Source organism: Tupaia chinensis, unplaced genomic scaffold, assembly GCF_000334495.1.
Source record: "Tupaia chinensis unplaced genomic scaffold, TupChi_1.0 Scaffold144682_1, whole genome shotgun sequence".
Lineage (NCBI taxonomy): Eukaryota > Metazoa > Chordata > Mammalia > Scandentia > Tupaiidae > Tupaia > Tupaia belangeri.
The window spans coordinates 1992481-2014534 of record NW_006204543.1 but is presented as its reverse complement, the minus strand read 5'-3'; the positions used below and the strand labels follow the sequence as shown (position 1 = coordinate 2014534).

The 22054-nt window shown below is 49.7% G+C and overlaps 1 protein-coding gene across 1 annotated transcript in view; it reads right to left on the bottom strand.

Annotated features, from left to right (window-relative positions):
- GABRG3 (gamma-aminobutyric acid type A receptor subunit gamma3) overlaps positions 1–22054 on the bottom strand; it is a 313039-nt gene that overhangs the window by 9480 nt on the left and 281505 nt on the right. The window contains exon 7 of the mRNA XM_006167247.2: positions 5567–5719. Within this exon, the coding sequence (XP_006167309.1) occupies positions 5567–5719 (153 nt within the window). The remainder of the gene's footprint in view (positions 1–5566; positions 5720–22054) is intronic.

The window sequence follows — 22054 nt, the reverse complement described above, 5'->3', positions numbered from 1 at the left end:
AGAGCACGGCCCCACCCCCACACAGCTGTGTGACACACTTCTTTCTGAGTTGTTTTTGTTTTTATAAATCTTTTTTTAAAGGATTATTTTGTTTTTTATTTATTCATTCATTTATTTCATTTTTTTAATTTTGACCAGAGAGGGATAGAGCCAGAGAGAAGGCGAGAGAGGGAAAGTGAGAGAGCAAGCCTCCAGGTCCAGGACTTGAACCGTGGTCGGCCATGTGGGAGTCCAGTGTCCTTAACCACCACGCCACCTGCCAGCCCCTCTGAGGTTTTAATATCTATATATTGTTACTTTTATTTCTTCCACAAGGGAGGGACAGAGGCACCCACAGCCCGAGTCAGCCCGGGTGACGGCACACACGTGCAAGCCCCGCGTGTGTGCACAGGGAGCCCTGCTCACAGCGCAGGGCCTGCCCGGCGTGTCCAGTTGCACTGTCAAAGCCCCCGTCTACCTGACTCTGTACACAGTTTTCTCAGCAGCATTTCAATCAGCTCTCTCATCAGTCTTCACAATAACATTCAAATACTTGAGCCAAGTGGGTATCTTCCCACTAATTCAAGAATCCTCTTCCTGTTTGCCATTTTGCCTTTTTTTCTTTTGGAGAGGTTTTCGCTATAGGGCGCGTGCGCTCACCAGACAGAGACATAGAGACAGCGAGAAATCACCCCCCAGGGGGGATGGTCACGCCACAATCTCTTCTCCTTCATTCTCCTCTCGGGATCTTGGGCACGCACGCACACGCGCCCGGCATGAGTTTTAAGCCACCGGGTCCGGGACACGAACCGCGGTTGACTACGTGGGAGTCCAGCGACATAGCCAATATGCTAACTGCTGGTTCCCTTGCCTTTTTTCTTTTTTTAATGAAGACGCAGTGTGCATCCCTATGGGTCCCTGCTGCTCCAGTTTTCTCCTGCCCAGACGCCCAGCTCCAGCACCCGCAGCCTAAGCTCCTCCCTTTATGACACGCCGGACGGGCCGAGGTGAGCATCTGCACCGCCCCTGTGCCACCTACGGCCCTTGTTCTGTGTTTGTCCTGCATCGTCAGAGGACGGCCTCTGTTACACGCATGTCTCCCCAAGTAGACGGTGCGACAGGTAAAAGCCAAACGAGGGTGCAGTTTTGCAGAGAAAAGCACGTCTTCGCTTTGCTGACGACTGGTGCATTCCGGCCGCCTGTGCGTCCTCCTGAAATCCATGGGGCCACGGGGCCACTGAGCCACTGCAATGTGTGAGGGTGGGGACCTGCTGCTGTTGTGCTGCCGAAACGTGGAGCTTTGGGGAAGTGGCTGGGCCCGGGGCGGGCTCCCGTGACAGAGTCCTGCTGGGTTGCGGTAGGAAGAGGGATGAACTTGGTGTCTTGTTTCCAGCTCCGGCCACATGCTGTCCATCCGCAAGAAGACCCTCACCGATGCGTCCCCGGGGCCTTGGACCTCCAAGCGGTGAGCTCCAAACGTCAGTGTTTACAAATTGCCCACGCCCCGGTCATTTCGTTATTAGCAACAGAAGGGACGAGAGCACCCAAAACCGAGACTGGCACAATGTATGTATTAGAACACGTTTGCACGGAGTTAAGTAACTGGTCATACTCAATACTGGCTTGACCCTTTCCTATGGCGGAACACCAGAGGTTTAATCAAAGGCGGTGGGGAGATTTAGAAAAGAGACACACCCATCTCCTGGCTGAACTCGGGGAATTCAGGACCTGCCAGTGGCCAGACAGGGTAAGTCGGGCCCCAGAATGATTGGAATCCAGCGTTTAACTCTTACTGCCTCTGGTTCAATGGGAGGACAAGAAATGTTTGCACCCCAGTCCGTGTCAGAGAAGGCCCACACGACAGACACACACACACACACCTGTCTCAGCCCTCCCTGCACCTGGTTCTGCAGGGCTGCCGGAGAGGCTAGGAGCTTGACCGGGCGGAACGGCCCTGACCCAGGCGTCTGCGCCTCAGCCTGCTCCGAGCCTCCCAGAGCTGACCCCCTAGGACTCAGTGCCTTAGTTCAGTGCAGTGAGACAGGGTGGCAGGCTCCCCAAGTCCTGTGTGGATAGACTGTGGTCCTCCATGTAAAAATGCTTAGAAACTGAGAACAAAATCTAAGGTGTGGTTTTACGGAAAATGTTTTCCTAATATCTAATTTTGAAAAGATCTAGTGAGCACATGGTGTCTCCCAAGTTCACAGTTCCAGTGTCTGTTTCTAAGAGGTGTTCGTGTCTGCCGTCTCCAGGTGTTTTCTTCGTCAGTCCTCACTCCGGGCCTTCCTGCCGGGCCCCGGTCTTGACCTCGTTATTGCTATGTTTCTCGTTGGTCTCCACTAGCTTTTTTTCTTTTTAAAAAGAATCATTTTATTTAAATTTATGTATTTATTTATTTAAATGTGACCAGAGAGGGACAGAGTAAGAGAGAGAGAAAGGGAAAGTGAGAAAGCCAGCCGCCAGGTCCGGGACCCGAACTGCACTGGCCACGTGGGAGTCCAGCACCTTAACCACCATGCCCCCTGCTGGCCCCTCTACTAGTTCCTTAATTTTACTTTGTGTTATTTCATATAGTCTACCAGTTTGTTTTTCTTACTGTTGATATGATATCTTTTTAAAAATCCATTTTCCAAGTCACCCCGCTGCGTCCTCGTATTTAACCTGTGCTCTCTTTCGTCAGTATAGGCTAGGGCCTGACTTCCTCCCCCACTCTGACAGTTTCTCCTTTGAACTGAGAGTACATGGTGGGCCTTCCCCATGTGAGGCAAGTTTTAATGGTAAGCCGCATGACTGCCGTCTCGGTGTAATGCACACTGCAGTTTTTCTTTTCTCACAGTAGGCTTTTTTTGTTTGTTCACTGGTTTCCAACCTTTTCATTGGCCCCGAATAATTCTAAGTATTTCAGTCTTTATTTGAAGTCGCCTCATAGTAACACGTGTCCACACAGCCCCCACTCCTTGCTATTTGCAGCCTGCATTTGATCTCTCCCCATGTTGGAAACCACATCTTGTTTTGTTTTTTTTTTTGGGGAGGTTTTCGCTATAGGGAGCGTATGCTCGCCAGATAGAGAGAGACAGAGACAGAAAGCGAGAAATCACTCCCCAGGGGGGATGGTCACGCCGCAATCCCTTCTCCTCCATTCTCCTCTCGGGATCTTGAGCACGCACACACACGCGCCCGGTGTGAGTTTTAAGCCACTGGGTCCGGGACGCGAATCACGGTCGACTACGTGGGAGTCCAGCGACATAGCCATTACGCTAACTGCTGGTTCCCGGAAACCACATCTTAGTGTATTCCTATTTTGACTATACTTGGGACAGAAATAGAAAGCAAGTTTTAATATTTGCCATCTCTGGTGTGCTTTTCAGCCTTCTTGCAGATCCAGTTTTCTGTGTCTCAGCTGCATTAGCCTAAACGGCTGCCATACTTTTATTGTGGTTCCAGATCTTTTGTGACAATTTGCATAGCTTCTTATCCGAAATTGTCTGTTCCGACAAGATTATGGAAGCCTGCTTCCTCTGGAGGGGGACTTTTGGATGGACAGGTTTTCTCTTTTAGTCTCGATATTTTAAAGAGTCATTTATTCTCCCCTGGCTGCTCTCGTATATGCAATGTGAGCCACAAGTCCTGTGATTGTCCTGCCACATATAATGAGACCTTATTTAACTGCTCTCAAGACTTCTCTTATTTTTAGTTTTCAACATGTGAACTCTGATGGTTTTCTTTTCCTGTTTGAATTTGTAAGCTGGTGTTTTTCACCCAGTTTGAAAATTTAATTTTATTTCCTAACAAACATTTGGCCTCATTCTTTTCCTCTTGTCATCCTCGAACCTCAGTTATGGTCACGTTGTCCGTATTTTCAACATACCACAGAAGGCTGAGACCGTTCATTAAGAACATCTGGCCCCTGTGTACGTCCGAGGAAATGAATCTGATGGCTTTCAGGTTTACATAATATTTTTTGCCATCTTCAGTCTAAGCCCATTTAGTCACTGTTTGCAATTACTATATCACATTTGATTCTAGAGTTTTTTTAATATACTTTTTACTATATCACATTTGATTCTAGAGTTTTTTAATATACTTTCCTCTGTTGAGACACCCTGTGTATTCAGTAGGGCAGTACTTTCCTGGAAGGCCTTAAATACTGTTATAATAGCTGTTGGAAAGCCCGTGTCTCCTGATCAGCGTTAGGGCTGTATTTTATAGTAACAGTTTCTTCCCTTGAAGATGGGTCGCACGGTCAAGCTTCCTAGAATGTCTGATGCTTGTTTCTATTGGGTACTTGCTGTTGTGGGTACACTGGAAGGAGCCTGGGCTACCCCGTCTTTCTAAAAAGCAGATAGAGTGCTGAGTGTCCTCTTGGACAATGCGCGTGGCTCTCCCTGATGCCGCTGTCCTCGGCTCAAGCTTTACTAGAGATGTCTTTTCTAGGCACGGCCTTCCTGGCATCCCAGTTAAATGTCGTAATGAAGTTTCGCCCCACCTCTGGGCTGCATCGTGCAGCCCTGTGTGCTAGGCCGTCTCTGGGCTCATGCTCTAGTTCTGGAGGGCTTTCGTAGACGCAGGTTGTGCACACACACCTACACGTTGTATTGCTTTGAATGTCATCTTGACATCTTGTGTACGATGACACCTAACCTTGTAACTGTGAGGTCGCAACCTCAAGAGTAGTAGCTAAATTTAGTTCAATATCTTTGCGTGATGGTTACCGAGTGTGTTGTGTGTTCTCTGTAAGCATGCACGGCCACTGTGCAAATGGGTGTTAGGGGCTATTGACCTTGCGCAGAGAGTACTTTGTGGCTGAACAAGGAAAACATGATGCAAATGTTGGATTGTCTGAAAAGCCATGAGCACTTTTACAGAGGAAGCACGGAAAAGTGACCTACTCAATGACCCAATACGGCAGACTTTGCAAGGGTTTAACACTGGGGTGGCTCTAGTTTTAGGGGGTGTCGGGGGAGGAGGAAGAGACACCTACATTTAGTCCAATAGCCCTATATATTACCTATTTTCAAAAATAAGAACATTCAAAGTTAGGCAAAATTCCTCTCCTAAGGAAAACTGATAGAAATATGCTGCATACTTCGAAAACTACGGAAAGACTGCAGTGACCAGAAAAAAAATACCACGACAAGACCGGCCTTAGCACATGGGCCACAGGTAAAGCATGACCGCGTGCTCGTGTGCTGCTATGTCGCTACACTGATGCACAGCCTCTTTTACTGAGAGATTGTTTGACCGAGGACGTCTTTGTCTCACGAGCGTATGGCAGGTTCTACTTCTGCACCTCGGTGGGCAGACCGAGCTGGCAGGTTCCCGTCTGCGCCCACGTTTCCATGACGGTCCCAGCCTTGGAGTATCACGTCGAGGACACTGTTGGTTCCTTGTGAATCTCTAACTCTGTCTTAATTTAACCAGCGTCAGAACAATTGAACACGGCTACTTAAAAAAACTCTAAGCGTGGCTCGAGTAACCCTCAAATGATATCATTCACTTTTAAACTATGTTTTCTTTATCAAAGCTATTTTTCCAAACAAATGCTTCTATATTAAAATGATACGAAACGGTAGGAGATTAGACTCACCCAGTGCTGTTCTCGCTGGTGTAGCATCTTTTTTGATCCAGAATGACACCCAGGATAAAACCACAGTCAGTATACAGGGAATGTACGTCTGGATCGTGAAGTACCCCATCCTTCTACTCAATTCAAAGTATATAGTCATGACAACATAATCACCTGGAACGAGACGTTGTCCAAATTGAGGCAACTTTCATGGGCCAGCAACTCAGAGAAAGAACTGTTAAAAAGTTTTGCTATAAGGCACATGCATTCACCAGGGGGAGGCGGTGAGGGTGGTGAGAAATGACCCCCAGGGGGATAGCCATTCTGCAGTCTCTTGTACTCCATACCCCTCTTGGGATTTTGAGCATGTATGAGCCTGGCATGTTCTTCAAGCCACTAGGTCTGGAGCTCGAACCATGCAGTTGGCCATATGCAGTCCAGCTGCCTTAATCACGCCACTGGTTGGCTCCAATAATTTATTTTGGCTAAATGAATGACTTGGATAAAACTGTTTAACTACAATAAAATTAAGTAAGGAAATGGATAAAAATGCTGGTGAATGCAGCATTTGAGGAAATAATAGCTGTTAATTTTTCAAAATTGTGACAGATACCAAACTACAAATCCCAAATGCTCAGACATCAAGCTGGATAAAAATACTGAATAAAACCAAGAAGGTATTATGTAGGCATGCCATAGTCAAACTGCTGAACATCAGAAACAAAAGGAAAACAACCAGAAAAAATAAGAGATGCATTTTTTGCCGAGATGCAAGAATGAGATTTACAGCAGACTTCTCATCAGAAATTATGTGAGAACAGAGAACATGGAATTAGGTCTTTAAATGCTTAAACAACAAACTCCAAAAAACAATAACAGAAACCCCAAGACTATCATGCTAGAATAAAAGCCAGTGAAAATAATCTTTTAAAACTGAAAAAGAGAAAAAATTCTCAGATAAACAAAACTTTCTCAGATAAACCAAAACGGAGCAAGCTCGTTGGCAGCAGACCTACTTAGCAAGGAATACAAGGTTCTTTAGATGTAAGGAATACATTACTGTTGGGAAAGCCGTGACATCGTTCTCTATGCAAAAACGCACCATGCTTTTCCTGACAACCCAGTACCTCCAGAAATGTATTCTGGCTCTCCATTTCTTTGCATCCTTCCAAAGAAATGAAGAAGCATGTAAGGATCTATTCTCTAACTTTACTAACTCTAAAATACAACGGTTTGAAGTAAAACGTATGAGTCTACATTTGATTTATAGCATAAAAACGTGAAATGCACAACAGCAATTGTACGAGAGAATTTTCCAGAAATAAGAGTTGAAAGAATTGATCTCTGGAAGACCCCAAACACGAAATGTTACAGGAACTCTCAGGCAGGAAAAGCGATGACACTGAATGGGAGCATAGACCTAACAAATAACTACCTGTCTAATTACATAGCTTGTTTTTTCTTAGTATTTAAAATTTTTTTAGAATTATTTTAAAATTAATTATTATTTTCACACGAGTTTTGCCAGAGAAAGAGAGAAAGCCGCCAGGTCTGGGACTCGAACTCTGGTGGGCCATGTGGGAGTTCCAGCACCTTAACCATCGTGCTATCCGCTGGCCCCAGAATTTAAATATTTTAAAGAAAATATTAATAATGTAGCATATGGTATATAATGTTCAAGGGACCTAAAAAATTTCATGGAAAAGTGGAATTAAAGTATGAGTTTATTTTGGTGCAAAAATTGGAAATTCATGCAGGTTTTTTCCATAATATGGAAAAAGTTCATTTTCATGAGCTTTTAGGATACCCCTTATATATAAAAGTAAAATGCATTATAGCAACTGCAGTGTTTGAGACCGGAGAAACAAATACGGACTTCTAAAATTTTTATACCTTCATTTAGGTAGGTATAAACATTTAGGTAGGCAAAACTGTCATTGAAAAGCAGCTGTAGTAAGTTCCAGTGAATTGTCACGCGAACTACTAAACAGCAAGTCAAATAATTCTAGCTACCAGGCCAGCTATGGAGATAAATGGAGTCATAAAATGTGTTTCATTAATAAAAAAGGCAGGAGAGGTAGAAAAAAGTGAGCAAACCTATATTGGACAGTTAGGAGAAAAACACTGGCCAGGTGATAGGCTTAAAGCTCGTGTCAATAATCTCGTCAAACGTCAACCTGTAAAGATCCCAAGTAAGGCCGGGTTTCCCCGAGTAAGCGCTGCCTAGGCTGCCTGCAAGAACAGGGCTCTTTAAGGACCATAGCAGGTTAAAAATACACGGCAGGGAAGTTACGCCGTGCCGGTACTAACAGGAAAGCACAGGCAGCTCTGGGAACGTCAAGACGGACTTCAGGACCGAGACGGGGCAGACGAACGGATGACCATGGGGGACTAGAGCAAGCAGGTGGCAGTGAAAATACTGCTAGGGAAGAAAGGGACATGATGGCAACGCTCAAACAGCCACTTCCCAAAGAGGTCTATGAAAGCAGGCACACAGACGAACTTCCTTGATTTGTATCTATCCTCGACAGCAGTTTTTAAATTCAGTAATCTCTTCCATGAGGGAGACAGAGAGAGAGAGAGAGACAGAGAGAGAGAGAGAACGAGACGGGTACTCCAGCAGGATCTGCAGCCATGACTCCTCCCCAGCCTCAGCCAGCCCCGGCCATGGGCGTGGCGCCAGCTGGTCTGCACGGGACCTCCCCTTGGTCCGGCATCGCTGCCATGTGACCAGCTGGGCCGTGTCTGTGACTGCGTCTGGCTAGCGTCCTTGTGCCCTCTAAGACCGCAGACGTACAAGAGCCGCGCTTACCCTTCCCTCCCCGTTTCATTACCAGCACCTAGAAAGAGTACTGGGACCAGCAGATGGCACAATGGTTACGCTGCTGGACTCTCAGACAGTCGACTGTGGTTCAAGTCCCAGACCCTGCTTGAAACTTGAAACTCACACCAGGCGCATATGCGTGTGTGCAAGATCCCAAGAGGAGGTGGAGGAGAAGGGACTGCGGCATGGCCATCCGCCCGGGGGCGGGGGGTGGTGGTGGGGATTTCTCACTTGCTGTCTCTCTGGCGAGCACACATGCCCTATAGAAAAAAACTTTCTAGGAAAAAGAAAAAAGAAAGAGGTTATTTCTACTGATAATTATTGTGTGAGCCAATACATAAATAAAAACCTGGGTTTCTACTTTTGACTCGAGTCAAGAGGGGGCGCAGGGAAGGGAGCCCCTCTGGGCCCTGCGTCTTTCCTCTGCCGGCCGCCCATCTGAGTAGCTTCCTGCTTGCCGACGTCCTCACGGACTCCAGTGCAGTAATGTTGCTCTCTGCGTCTGTCAGTGTGGCCCGTGTATTTACTCACTTCTCATCAAAACTTCCATCTCAGAGAGAAGCAGAATGCACACTACTGCACAGCCACAGGGCCTGGAGTCAGACTGGGTGGCTCGCCTCGGTTCACAGTACTTTGCTCTAGGGCATTTAAAAATATTTTGCCAAAGAGAGACGGGGACACACTTGCAGGGATGGCCGTGCCGCAATCCCTTCTCCCCCAGTCTCACTTGGAATTTGGGGTGCACACGCACACACGCCCAGTGTGCTTTCAGGCTGCCAGGTCCAGGGCTCAGACCTGCAGTTAGCCACGTGGGACCCAGCTACTGTCACCATCACGCGCCAGCTGGCTCAGGGGCTGACTCTGTGCCCTCTTGTCCTCCTCTGTGACTTGGGGGACTCGTAGTCTCTCTCTGTGGCTATTGGGAGGATGAAATAATGAGTGTAAATCCTTCAGACCTCAACCTCAGAACTCAAGCGTGGGAAGCTGCCAGCTTTGTTTTAAAAGCCGCCGATGCCGTAGACACTGCGTGTCATGCTCAGCGTTTTTCAAAGTGAAGGCAATGAGGTTTGTGATTTGTATCTAATTTCTTCAATAAGGGTTAGGAGCTTAATTGACGTTAATGTTCATGGCTTATCACACATTCTCAGGGCCACACCGCTGCTAACTTGGAAAGAAACATTTCTATTACAACAACTGCTTCCTTTTAAGAGGGAGTTAGCTTTGGAAGACAAGCGCGGGCCTAACCCTCAGATAAGCGTTGAGCATGTCTTCGTAATGGCTGTGTCTCTCCCGAGTGCCTGCGTGGGTTGTTCTCTGCGATCCGTCTCCAGCGCCGGTGCTGCGGAGCCGGTAATGGGAGAGGTGAATGGACAAGTCAGCAGCAGGGAGCCTGGGAGTCCCAGGGGAGTTTCCTACCTCAGCTCAAGTAATGCTTCGAATGCGGACAAAGGCCACTTCATCAAATCCGGGTTTTCAATACCCTGGAGTTAATCTTACATCTTTGTATCAAATTGGATCCTGGAAATGCTAAGAATTGCTTCAATGTAATTATGAAGATGCAGAGAAACACATCTCAGCAGGCAGAAAGCACTGTCCTGGCGTCCTCGGAGCTGGCCAGTATACCTGGGGAGAGAGTGATGGGCAGAGGTCTGTCCCCCAAGTCGTGGTGAACGGCTAGATTGAGCCCATCATTTCCCCAAAGGTCATTCTGCTTTCTTCACAGACGGAGCAGGGGACGGTCACGTGGACTATCACAAAACCCGGCCAGCTGCTCCTCCTCTGGCATGCACGCGCTTCAGGTCAGCGGGAGGTGGGAGTCGAAGATGACCCACATCTAGCTGGCAAATGGAGTTAGGGTCCGGGGAGGCACAGAATGGCCAAAGAAATGAAGGCGGAAACATAACGCAAGAGAAACAGGAACAGATGTTCTCAAGGACCAGGTCTTACAATCTGCAAGAATGTAGCAGCTTAGAGCGCTCCGCTCCGGGATGCAGACGCAGGTCTAGCTACTGAACGCAGCCGCTCGGGGGCTCCTGACAAAGTGAGCGGGGGACCAGGGATCGCTCCTCTCCTGGTGCGTTTCCAGAAGAACCGAACAATTCTTCAAGCCAGAGCTCGTCCACAGGCGCTCATAGCAGCGTCCTGGACAGTGGCTCCACGTTTCCACCGACAGACGGATGCGGGGGGTGTTTCATTCGTGGGCCGCTCTTCGTCACGCATGTAAACGACGTACTCTCACACGCGGCAACACGCTCAGCCCTACGAACACCACGGTCCGTGAAAGAGCCAGCCACAGAAGGCCACAGACTGCGTGACTGCCCCGGGGACATCCCCAGCGCAGGCAGGTAGAGCTGTTCTCCCGGGGCTGGGCTACGGGAGACGGGGCAGGAAGTGGTGAAAGGCATGATGTTTTGTGAGAGATGGTGAAAATCATCTAAGATTGTGTCGATGATGAGCGACTCTGAAAATAATGCTCAACACCGCCTGCTGGGTTGTCAGGGAAGTCCTGACGTGTGTCTTCTAAGCGGAGATTCATCGTGAGTTTTCCGACAGCCAGTGATCGCTACTTCGAATGGGCGGTAGGTGCGTTACATCTCAAAGTTGGCGTGTTTAAAACACTGGGAAAATCAGCGTGGAATTCGGAAAAACAAGTGAAATGAGGTTGGAAGAAGGCGACACAACCGAGGAAGGGAAACAGCCAACAGGACAAAGGGAGCGAGTGAGCTTCTGAGCGGTCACGCTGCCGGAAGTGTGCGTGAGCTCCTCACACCCAAGAAAAGACGCAGCTTTGCGGGGTGAGCTGCACGGACCCGCAACCACATGCTAGCTGCATGGACCGCGACACATGGGGAGTCAGTGACGGAAGCCAGTACATCATGCACGCTTAACCAGGAGCGCAGAGGCTGCTGTGCTGTGCAGAGACCGCGGCCGGCAGCGGGGCCACGGCGCAGTTGGGCAACTCCGATGCAAGGCCGCAGGCGCACGGCTGCTCAGCTACCTCGCAGCGAAGCTGCTCCGTGAGAAGCCCGTGCACCAGCCAGAGCGAAAGGACGCAAGGACCAGCAAATAGCGCGTGCGCGTACGAAGACCAGAGCAGCGACATGCACGGAGAGAGAACCGGGCAGACCCGCCGTTAGGATCCGGACTTCAGCATGCCTCTCCCCACGGCCGATGAAACCAGACGGAGCGTCTCCGCGCTCACTCCCAGCTCAGGGCTTGCCGAGGGCGGGTCCCGCAGTGCAAGCAGCCCTGGCCAAGTCAAAGCGCCGTCAGATAACCCGGTCTCACCGACATCAGAGAGGACTCACGCGGTAACGGGCCACTCGTTCTCAAGTGCCCAAGAAACCCCTTCCAAGACAGCCTCCTACGTGGGCCACACGCACCTCCAACACAGCCGGGGTACAAGGTTCAAAGCCACAGTTCCCCGATGCCCATGAGAGGAAAGCACAGATCTGGTTAGAGGGGTGCCTGAGCACCCCAAACGCTTGGGCATACCTGGGCTACAGTCAAGTCATAAATAAGAAAGACACTGAAATAAGTGAAAGCGAAACTGAAAGAGAAGTGTGTGGGCTCCGCTAGAGTGCTTAAGGGACACTTAGCCTAATACATGCGCACCTTAGAGAGACGAGCCTGAAATTAAAAAAACTGACACTCCGCCGCACCTTAGAGAGACGAGCCTGAAATTAAAACCACCTGACACTCCCAAAAGCTAGGAAGAGAGAAATCGACGGAAACGGCCTCACCAGCCCCTCCTGGTAGGAAGAAGGAAGGAGCCCCTGGTCCCGCCAGCTGGACGAGGTGCAGGCGTCCTGGCCAGGCTGGGCGCGAACCTGCACCGTCCCCCTCCTTTCCAGAACTAACAGCCTGCAGGTGGGTCTGGGACTCTCCCACACGCCTCTAGACGACACGAAGGAGAGAAACTCCCCTCTGGAAGGGCAACCCCGACCTCCCACGGGATTCCAGCCCTGCCCGCAGAAGGACCGGAGGCGGGCCCTGCTGAGGCACACTGTGGCGAGGCGAGGCGAGGCGAGGCGAGGCGAGGCGCCGTCCGCAGCGGCACACGCCCGTCCCAGAGGCAGAGGGAGCTTCACCCGGGCTCTGTCAGTGCTTCCCTCAGTGCAAAGAGTGCCGTAAATACCTGTCTTCAACAAAGAGCTGTTCTACTCCAGGAAAAGAGATTTTCCTATAAAACAAACACTATCATCCCATCCACCCTAAGTGTTACGGTTTCACTCCCTGAAAGATATTCCAGCCTCCAGTTGAATAAAAATGACATAAAAAAAAGCAGCCCTGTGCCAGGAAGCTGTGGGAATGTGACATGCAGCGACAGCAGTGTGTGCACCCCACGTCCCCCAGCACTGCCCACCGGGTCCCAGGCTCCGGCCACGGCTGCACCACCTCCCAAACCTCGAAGAGCAGCGGTACCCCCTTCGCGCCCCCTTCCCGTCCTCCTGCAGTGAGACTTAGACCAAGAAAAGCAGGGTTGGTTTCTCCCTCTCTCCTTAGCTGCCACTTCATTGTAGAAGTGATAGGAGCCGCTGGAATGTGCCCCATCCTGCCGAAAACACGCTCAGAAGCGAATTCTCAGCTACGCCTGTCTCTGAGTCCTCATTAAAACTGGGCTTGCTCCCCTTCGGGAAGGACTTTGTTCTCAGTTCAATGCAATTAGTCCTGACCGACAGGCTAAGCAGGGCGCTGCGCCATCCTGGAGGAAGTCCCGACCCCTCGAGCCTCAGCCTCGCTTAGTGGTAAAAACAAAAGCTTTCGGTATAAATGAGCAGTAAATTACCTCAACACGGTTTCGTAGCAAGGCTTTGACAGTTTCACAAGTCATACGGGTTATTGCGAAAAACCTCGTAAAGAGGGAGCTTAGTGGCCAACAGGGCTATGTACCGTAAGAACAGCGAGACGCCCCCAACTGCCCACCCTGGAGTAACGGGGAGTGGCCGAGCGGCTGCCACTGTCCCTGCTTCCTCGGTGACGCTCCCCCCGGCTGTGTGGCTGCTGCTTTCTTGTCGTGACAGCACATTCTTACTGGCGGCTGCTACTTTGAGAGTTCACGTTTACGCGTTACGTGGGTGTACGATTTTCACATCTCACACGTCAATCTTACCGAGTATATAAATATATCCCGCCACGCCGGCATCCGCAGACTTTTGAACTATAAAGACGGAAGGCCGGGCTTCTTAATGGGTGTGACATTACAGAGGCCACATTAGCTGTAGAATTAGGGGCCAGCCTGCGGTGTCGTGGTGACCTTGACAGATCCTGCATGGCTGCCTGTGAGTTTGAATCCTAGACCCAGCACTTGGAAAACACACCAGGTATGTGTGCACGCGTGCCCAAGATCCCAAGAGGAGGGAGAGGTGGGGTGGGACTGCAGCGTGGCCACCCCTGCAGGGCATTCTCCCTTCCTCCCCCTGGCCCTTCCACCCTGTCTGTCTCAGGTGAGGGCCTGTGTTCTCCGGTAAAGCTCCAGACAACTGTTAGCACCCTACCCCAGGGATAATCCACAGCAGTACTTCTCAGAGCGCTAAAGCTCAGTAATAATTAATTCATGTTGGAGATGATTTCAAACAGTGATGCTCCCTTATGTCAGTGTACAGACTTAACATTTCTGATCAAATGAGTAGAGTTAGTAATGCAGCTCCATAATTGTAGAGAAGTGCTGTAAATGGCCACCCGCGCTGGAGATACACTCAACACTGAGCCTGACCACAGCCCCGGGATCTGACGGTGGCGCTCGGCCGCGAGTCCCTCATGGGGAGGTCGCCCTTCTCATCCGGAGGCCTCCCCGAGTCCTGGCCACGTGTGTGCTGTGGTCCGGGCTGGCAGAAGCCGGGGCGGGATGGGGGACCAAGGCTTCCAGGAGTGCCGTTTCTCGTTCTGTGTGCGTCCCATGGAATAAATACACGTAAGGAAGAAAAGCTCACAGTCCCACGTGGTGGTAGAGGGAATGAACTACTCTGGGCACCTGGTGGCAGGCAGGACGTCGGGTACCTCGGCAGCTCTTTGTGATTTATTGAGATGTTTGCCACAGAGCACATGTGCTTGCCGGGGCGGGGGCGAGACATCGCCTGGCCTGGAGGGACCCGGCGGATGGCCACGCCGCATTCCTCCTCCTGCCTTCTCCTCTCGGGATTTTGGGCACACACGTGTACACACATGCTCGGCATGAACTATAAAGACGGAAGGCCGGGCTTCTTAATGGGTGTGACATTACAGAGGCCACATTAGCTGTAGAATTAGGGGCCAGCCTGCGGTGTCGTGGTGACCTTGACAGATCCTGCATGGCTGCCTGTGAGTTTGAATCCTAGACCCAGCACTTGGAAAACACACCAGGTATGTGTGCACGCGTGCCCAAGATCCCAAGAGGAGGGAGAGGTGGGGTGGGACTGCAGCGTGGCCACCCCTGCAGGGCATTCTCCCTTCCTCCCCCTGGCCCTTCCACCCTGTCTGTCTCAGGTGAGGGCCTGTGTTCTCCGGTAAAGCTCCAGACAACTGTTAGCACCCTACCCCAGGGATAATCCACAGCAGTACTTCTCAGAGCGCTAAAGCTCAGTAATAATTAATTCATGTTGGAGATGATTTCAAACAGTGATGCTCCCTTATGTCAGTGTACAGACTTAACATTTCTGATCAAATGAGTAGAGTTAGTAATGCAGCTCCATAATTGTAGAGAAGTGCTGTAAATGGCCACCCGCGCTGGAGATACACTCAACACTGAGCCTGACCACAGCCCCGGGATCTGACGGTGGCGCTCGGCCGCGAGTCCCTCATGGGGAGGTCGCCCTTCTCATCCGGAGGCCTCCCCGAGTCCTGGCCACGTGTGTGCTGTGGTCCGGGCTGGCAGAAGCCGGGGCGGGATGGGGGACCAAGGCTTCCAGGAGTGCCGTTTCTCGTTCTGTGTGCGTCCCATGGAATAAATACACGTAAGGAAGAAAAGCTCACAGTCCCACGTGGTGGTAGAGGGAATGAACTACTCTGGGCACCTGGTGGCAGGCAGGACGTCGGGTACCTCGGCAGCTCTTTGTGATTTATTGAGATGTTTGCCACAGAGCACATGTGCTTGCCGGGGCGGGGGCGAGACATCGCCTGGCCTGGAGGGACCCGGCGGATGGCCACGCCGCATTCCTCCTCCTGCCTTCTCCTCTCGGGATTTTGGGCACACACGTGTACACACATGCTCGGCATGATTTTCAAGCCACCAGGTCTGGGGCTCCAACCACATCTGGCCACGTGGGAGTCCAGCGACATGACCACCACGCCACCTGCTGGCCCCAAAGATAACTCTTTGTAGCAGCGGCATCTTGGCAAAGGCCCTGGGCTAAGTGGGCAGAGGGCCGAGGCCACAGCCAGCACCTTCCCGAGATCAGGAATGTATCAGTGTACACTTAGCCCTAATTCACCCGTGAACTCGCCGATAGTGTATAGCAAGGGCCAGACGACGCGTACCATGCTACATGCACACACGTTATGCCGGCGTGTACTGACTGCTGCAATCCATTCGGCTCCCACGGAAGGAGTAATGAGCTAAATCCGATCTAAAAGAACACACACCCGGATGTGATTTGTATCACAGAATTTCAATTTTCTTGCTGGCTGAGCAGTTCATTAGACCAAGCAAAGGTTTTCCTGCATTTTCTCCCCAAATTAGAGGCAGAGGATGATTCATGGTGGGCTTGAAAGATTTCCAGGTCAATCTTGTGGGCAAAGATACTGTCGCTATTTTTAAAACGATGACTCTCAAACCCAGACTGATTGATTACCCAGACTGCATTCAGACAAGTATGATGAAAAGCCGAGAAGTGGCCACTTCGTCTCTTCTCCAGGAGCTCTTTAAGCCTATGTCCCTCTTCACGGCTGAGGTCTAAGTGTCACCCCGGCCGCCCGGGGAAGCATGTCTACAGTAACACGGTAGCGGCGGGCGTAGTAGGCTGCGTGCTGTCGGGAGCCCACGTGCAGCTGTCGGGCTCTCTCCCGCGGGACACTTAGGGCACGTGAGAGCCGGGGTCAGACATGCGGAGGGCGCCGAGGGCCCGGCACAGGGCAGTTCGCTGAAATGCACACCGACCGCGTTAAGGGCGGGGCGGCCTCCTCCTCCCCCGACAGAAGCGCGATGGGCCCCAGGAACTGCCCGGCTCCAGGGCAGGCGAGCGGCGTGGCTGTGTTTGAAGCAGGCTGGCCCACTCCCGCGCAGAGCACGCACCCTCTGCGCTCGCTCCTCTGGGTGTCAGGGAGATATTTAAACAAAAATGAGAGCGCTGGGCACTGAGAATATCTGAAACGGCACATACGCAGTCATTGGAGGGGGTCCAGGGCGTTCCAGAAGCTGCGAAACTGTGGCTTTTGCCATCCCCACGGCAGGGGAGCCCCTCTTCCTGGTCCCCCGACCGGGACGGCTTTAGCCTCAGAGGGAGCCTCTCTGGGGCCTTGCCATCAAGCAGGCACTCAGGGAAATGAGCCCTGGGTCCCAGGCTTCCGATGCAAGGTGGCCTTTCCTAGGGCTGCTTCCACGCAGAGCCTGCCCTAAACAAGCCCCAGGCTTGCTGGGCGTGTGCACGTGGAGAGCACACCTTGCCTCTCAGGTCCCACCTCCACGCTTGCTGTGCAGAGCGTGGCGCCCAGGACGAACCCTGCGGTGCACTTTACACAGGTCACCCTGCGAGCGACTGGGGCTCCCACCCCTGTGGGCAGCCCCGCTTGCAAGTATCGGGAGGGCTCCCACAAGAGGGAAAAGCAGTTCAGCAGAGGTCACGGGAGCAGTCCCCTCTCCCCTCAGTCTGAAGACAGCACGATCTTGCCTTTCTTTTTATTGACTCCTTTGTTACATATAAAGTCCTCTGCTCCTCTTCCTGCTCCTAGACTTCCATCGCCTTCTGTGGGCCACGGTCCCTGGAGAAGAATCAGGTGTCTGTATTCGTTTTGCTTCTGTGAAGGTTCCTCGTTTTTTATGTTTGTTTTTCCCTCCTGAAGCTTCAAGACATCCGTTCCTGCCTTTGGTCTTCAGCAGGTCAGTGGTCCCTTCACATTCGCCCTGGGGAGAGTGAGTCCTGTTTTCCATCCGCGTAGACGAATTAGCAGCTGTTTTCTTCACAGGTGGCTGCGGCCCTCTGGTCACCATTTCAGGGACTGCAGTCACTCTTAGTTTTCTTCTGGTTTTCTTTATAAACCACGTGAGAACTTCACATCATACACCACACATTATTACATACCACTTTTTCACCATTTTCTAGTTTTACTTCAGACTTTGCATTTTCCATTCATCTATTTTTACAGTTACCTGGTCATATTTTCTTCATCTAACAACTGGTTATTAAATTTGTATCTTGTATTCTTGATTAAAATTCTTCATATTTCCATGTATTTTTCTATCAATTCCTGTTACTTGCCCAAATTATTCCTATTTTCATCTGTCACTTTTCTCTCTCCCTCTGTCACCTGCCGGAGTCAGCTGAGCTAACCTCTTACAGGCCCGTGGGTCTGCTTCTGCCCTCCGCCGTCATCCCTCCCAACTTGGTCATTTGACGACAACACGCATTCTGGAAACTTAGACTCCATCCCCTTCAGAGTGGGTTCACCATGGTCTTTTTCGAGGTCCGTAGTTTTGGGGCTAGTCACCTTAACTCAACCAAAGGCTGGGGCAGCCCCAGGTGCAGGCGGCTGTGTCTTCCAGTCTGTGTTGTACTTCCTCTAGGGTGACCCCCCAGGAGTCCTGAGGGCCGGAGCATTCAGCGCAGCGTCTTCCTCTGGGGCATCTCTAAGGATAACCCTTGTGTTGCTGATCACGATAGATTCTGATTTCTGGAGGCTTTGTTATCACTTTCTCTCTTCACCGTTTTCGAATTCAGACAGTGTGTGGTGTACGAAACTCACACCCACTTCCTTCCTTTCACCCCGTCGTCTTCACTCTGCACCTGTCATGACTGAATCTCCTCGGTGCTCCAACCCAAGGGGGAACCTTTTCATAGAAACTCTTTTCTTTTCCTCCCTCCCTCCCTCCCTCCCTCCCTGCCTGCCTCCCTTCTTTCTTTCTTTCTTTCTTTCTTTCTTTCTTTCTTTCTTTCTTTCTTTCTTTCTTTCTTTCTTTCTTTCTTTCTTTCTTTCTTTCTTTCTTTCTTTCTTTCTGTGTGGAGAGGTTTTCTCCTATAGGGTGCTTGCGCTCACCAGAAAGAGAGACAGACAGAACGTGAGAATCCCCCCCCAGGGGGCGGTGGCCACACCGCAATCCCTTCTCCATTCTCCTCTCGGGATCTTGGGCACACACGCACATGCACCTGATGTGAGTTTTAAGCCACCGGGTCCAGGACTCGAACCAGGGTCAACTACATGGGAGTCCAGCGACATAGCCATTACACTAACTGCTTATCCCTCTCACTTATAAAAAGGGATTTATCTGTTAGCGATCCCCCACAATTCCACTGGAACACCACAGGTGACCCTCTGCACTGTGAACATTGCAGTCATGTTTAGCAAGCAGTTATGTTACACAATCATTGAACAGTGTTCACTCTTTCTTTCTTTCAAGTTGCCAGAGAATGTATGCATGTACTAGAGACAGAGACAGAGAGAGAGAACCTTCCATGGGGAACGGTCAAAGTACAATCCCTTCTCTTCCACTTCTCCCTCCTATTGGGATTCTGGGCAAGCATGCACATGCACCTGATGTTTCGTTTGTTATAAGGCATGTGCACCACTGGAGAGAGACAGAGGAAGCATGTTGCAATCCTTTCTTTTCCACTTTCCTCTGGGGATTTTGGGCACACATGCCCTGTGTGTTTCAAGCTGCTGGGTCCAAGACTTGAATGGTTGAGTTGGTCATGTGGGATCTGGCTGCCTTAACCATAACACCACCTGGCTGGCCCAACGCCTGGTGTGTTTAAGCCACCAGTCTAGGACTTAAACTGCACCATGTCCATGTGGGATCCAGCTTTCTTAACCACCAGGCTACAGGTGGGCCTTCCATAGCGTTGACTCTGGAATGCCCAGACTCACAGGAAACCACCCATCGCCGCTGCAGGTAGTGTGTGTCCCAGCGTCATGGGCGCCAGCTGTTCCGCCTCTCTATCACTACATATTTTCATTTAATCTAATTTTTATTGACACAGTTGTAATTCTCTACAAGAGTACAACACACAATGGTTAAATCAGGGTCATTTAACCGTTTCTCATTACTTGATGGGGAGTATTTACAATGCTCTTTTTAAGCTACTCCGAGACACACTCTAAGGGGTTTTAAACTGTAGCTACCTTACTGCACTTCATAACACTAGCACTTACTCTGTCATTTCAGTAACAGGAGGACAAATGTCATGTTAATGTAGACATCCTTGATCAAGTTCAACATCCTTTATAAGGAAACAGAAAATTAGGGACAGAAGGAACATACTTCAGCACAATAGGGCCATATATAACAACCCAAAGCTAACACACCTAGGGGGGAAAAGCTGAAAGTTTTTGACATATGACATTTCTGACACATGTCTTCCATGACTTTTCATTTTTGACATATGTGTCATTTTGACATATGTGTATTTTTGGACACATGACATATCTGACACGTCATTTTGACATACGTGTCATTTCGACATACGTGTCATTTTTGATATATGACATTTCTGACACGTGTCATTTTTGACACACGTGTCATTTTTGACACACGTGTCATTTTGGACATACGTGTCATTTTTGACATACGTGTCATTTTTGACATACGACATTTCTGACACATGTCATTTTTGACACACGTGTCATTTTTGACACACGTGTCATTTTTGACACACGTGTCATTTTTGACACACGTGTCATTTTTGACACACGTGTCATTTTTGACACACGTGTCATTTTTGACACACGTGTCATTTTTGACACACGTGTCATTTTTGACACACGTGTCATTTTTGACACACGTGTCATTTTTGACACACGTGTCATTTTTGACACACGTGTCATTTTTGACACACGTGTCATTTTTGACACACGTGTCATTTTTGACACACGTGTCATTTTTGACACACGTGTCATTTTTGACATACGTGTCATTTTTGACACACGTATCATTTTTGACATACATGTCATTTTTGACACATGACATTTCTGACACATGTCATTTTTGACACACGTGTCATTTTTGACATACATGTCATTTTTGACACATGACATTTCTGACACATGTCATTTTTGACACACGTGTCATTTTTGACATACATGTCATTTTTGACACATGACATTTCTGACACATGTCATTTTTGACACACGTGTCATTTTTGACATACGTGTCATTTTTGACACATGACATTTCTGACACATGTCTTTTTGACACACGTGTCATTTTGACATACGTGTCATTTTTGACATACATGTCATTTTTGACACACGTGTCATTTTGACATACATGTCATTTTTGACATGACATTTTGACATACGTGCCATTTTTGACACATGACATTTCTGCATTTTTGACATTTGACATACGTGTCATTTTTGACATACGTGTCATTTTTGACACACGTGTCATTTGTGTCAACTTTAACATAGATGTGAAAGGGGTCATTTTGACACGTGTGTCATTTTGGATACGTGTGTCAATTTTGATATGCCTGTGATATGTGTGACCTTGAACTTTGACCTTTGAACTTTTAATCCTGACCTCTGTCTTCGCACTCTTTGGAGGTTCCATGTGTAGCATCTGACTGATATTTTTAAAGTTCAACTTTGACCTTTGCCCTCTTGACCTTTGCCCTTGACGTCACTCGGTTTTTTCCCCCTCAACTTGACCTTCAAGTCACTAGTTTTTTCCCTGGCCTTGAACTTACTTGGTTTTTCCTGAACGTGACCTCAAACTTGAAGTTACTTGTCTTTATTCTGAACTTGAACTTGACCCTGACTTGAACTTCCCTTGCTGTCCCCGGCCTTGACATTAAACTTGACTATTGTGTTGACTTCCCTGACCCTGGCTTGGCCATGACTTCCCTGAGCTCTGACCTGAACTGTTACTTACCTTTCTTCTTGATGAAAAGGTCAAGATGACGCAAGAAGCCACTGTGCTGAAACTGCTTCACGTTTAAGCCCTATGCAGAGGACACCAGGTCCTATACAGCCAAACAGGGTTCAAATCTCAACCCAGCATGCGGTGCATGCCCACATCCTAACGAGACTGGTGAACGAAGTGTGTGCACACTCTCTCACTCTGGCTAGCTCACATACCCTCTGAGGGTTAAGAAAAAAATCCTACGTATGCTGAAAAGTCCCCTTCGAAGGTTCTAGCTGTGGTCAGGAAGCAGGAAGGCAAGGAGAGTCAAGGCCATGGTCAAGGCCAAAGCCAGCGAAGGCAAGGGCTAAAGCTAATGCCAAGGCCATGTTCAAGGTCAAGGCCAAGGTTAAGGGGGAAAATAATCAAGGTCACAGTCAAGTTCAAACCATGGTCAAAGCCATGTTCAAGGCTAAGAGATGAGCCTCCCTAACACCGTGGGACCTGACTCCCCGGGATGAGCCTCCCTAACACCGTGGGACCTGACTCCTAGGATGAGCCTCCCTAACACCGTGGGACCTGACTCCTAGGATGAGCCTCCCTAACACCGTGGGACCTGACTCCTAGGATGAGCCTCCCTAACACCGTGGGACCTGACTCCTAGGATGAGCCTCCCTAACACCGTGGGACCTGACTCCTAGGATGAGCCTCCCTA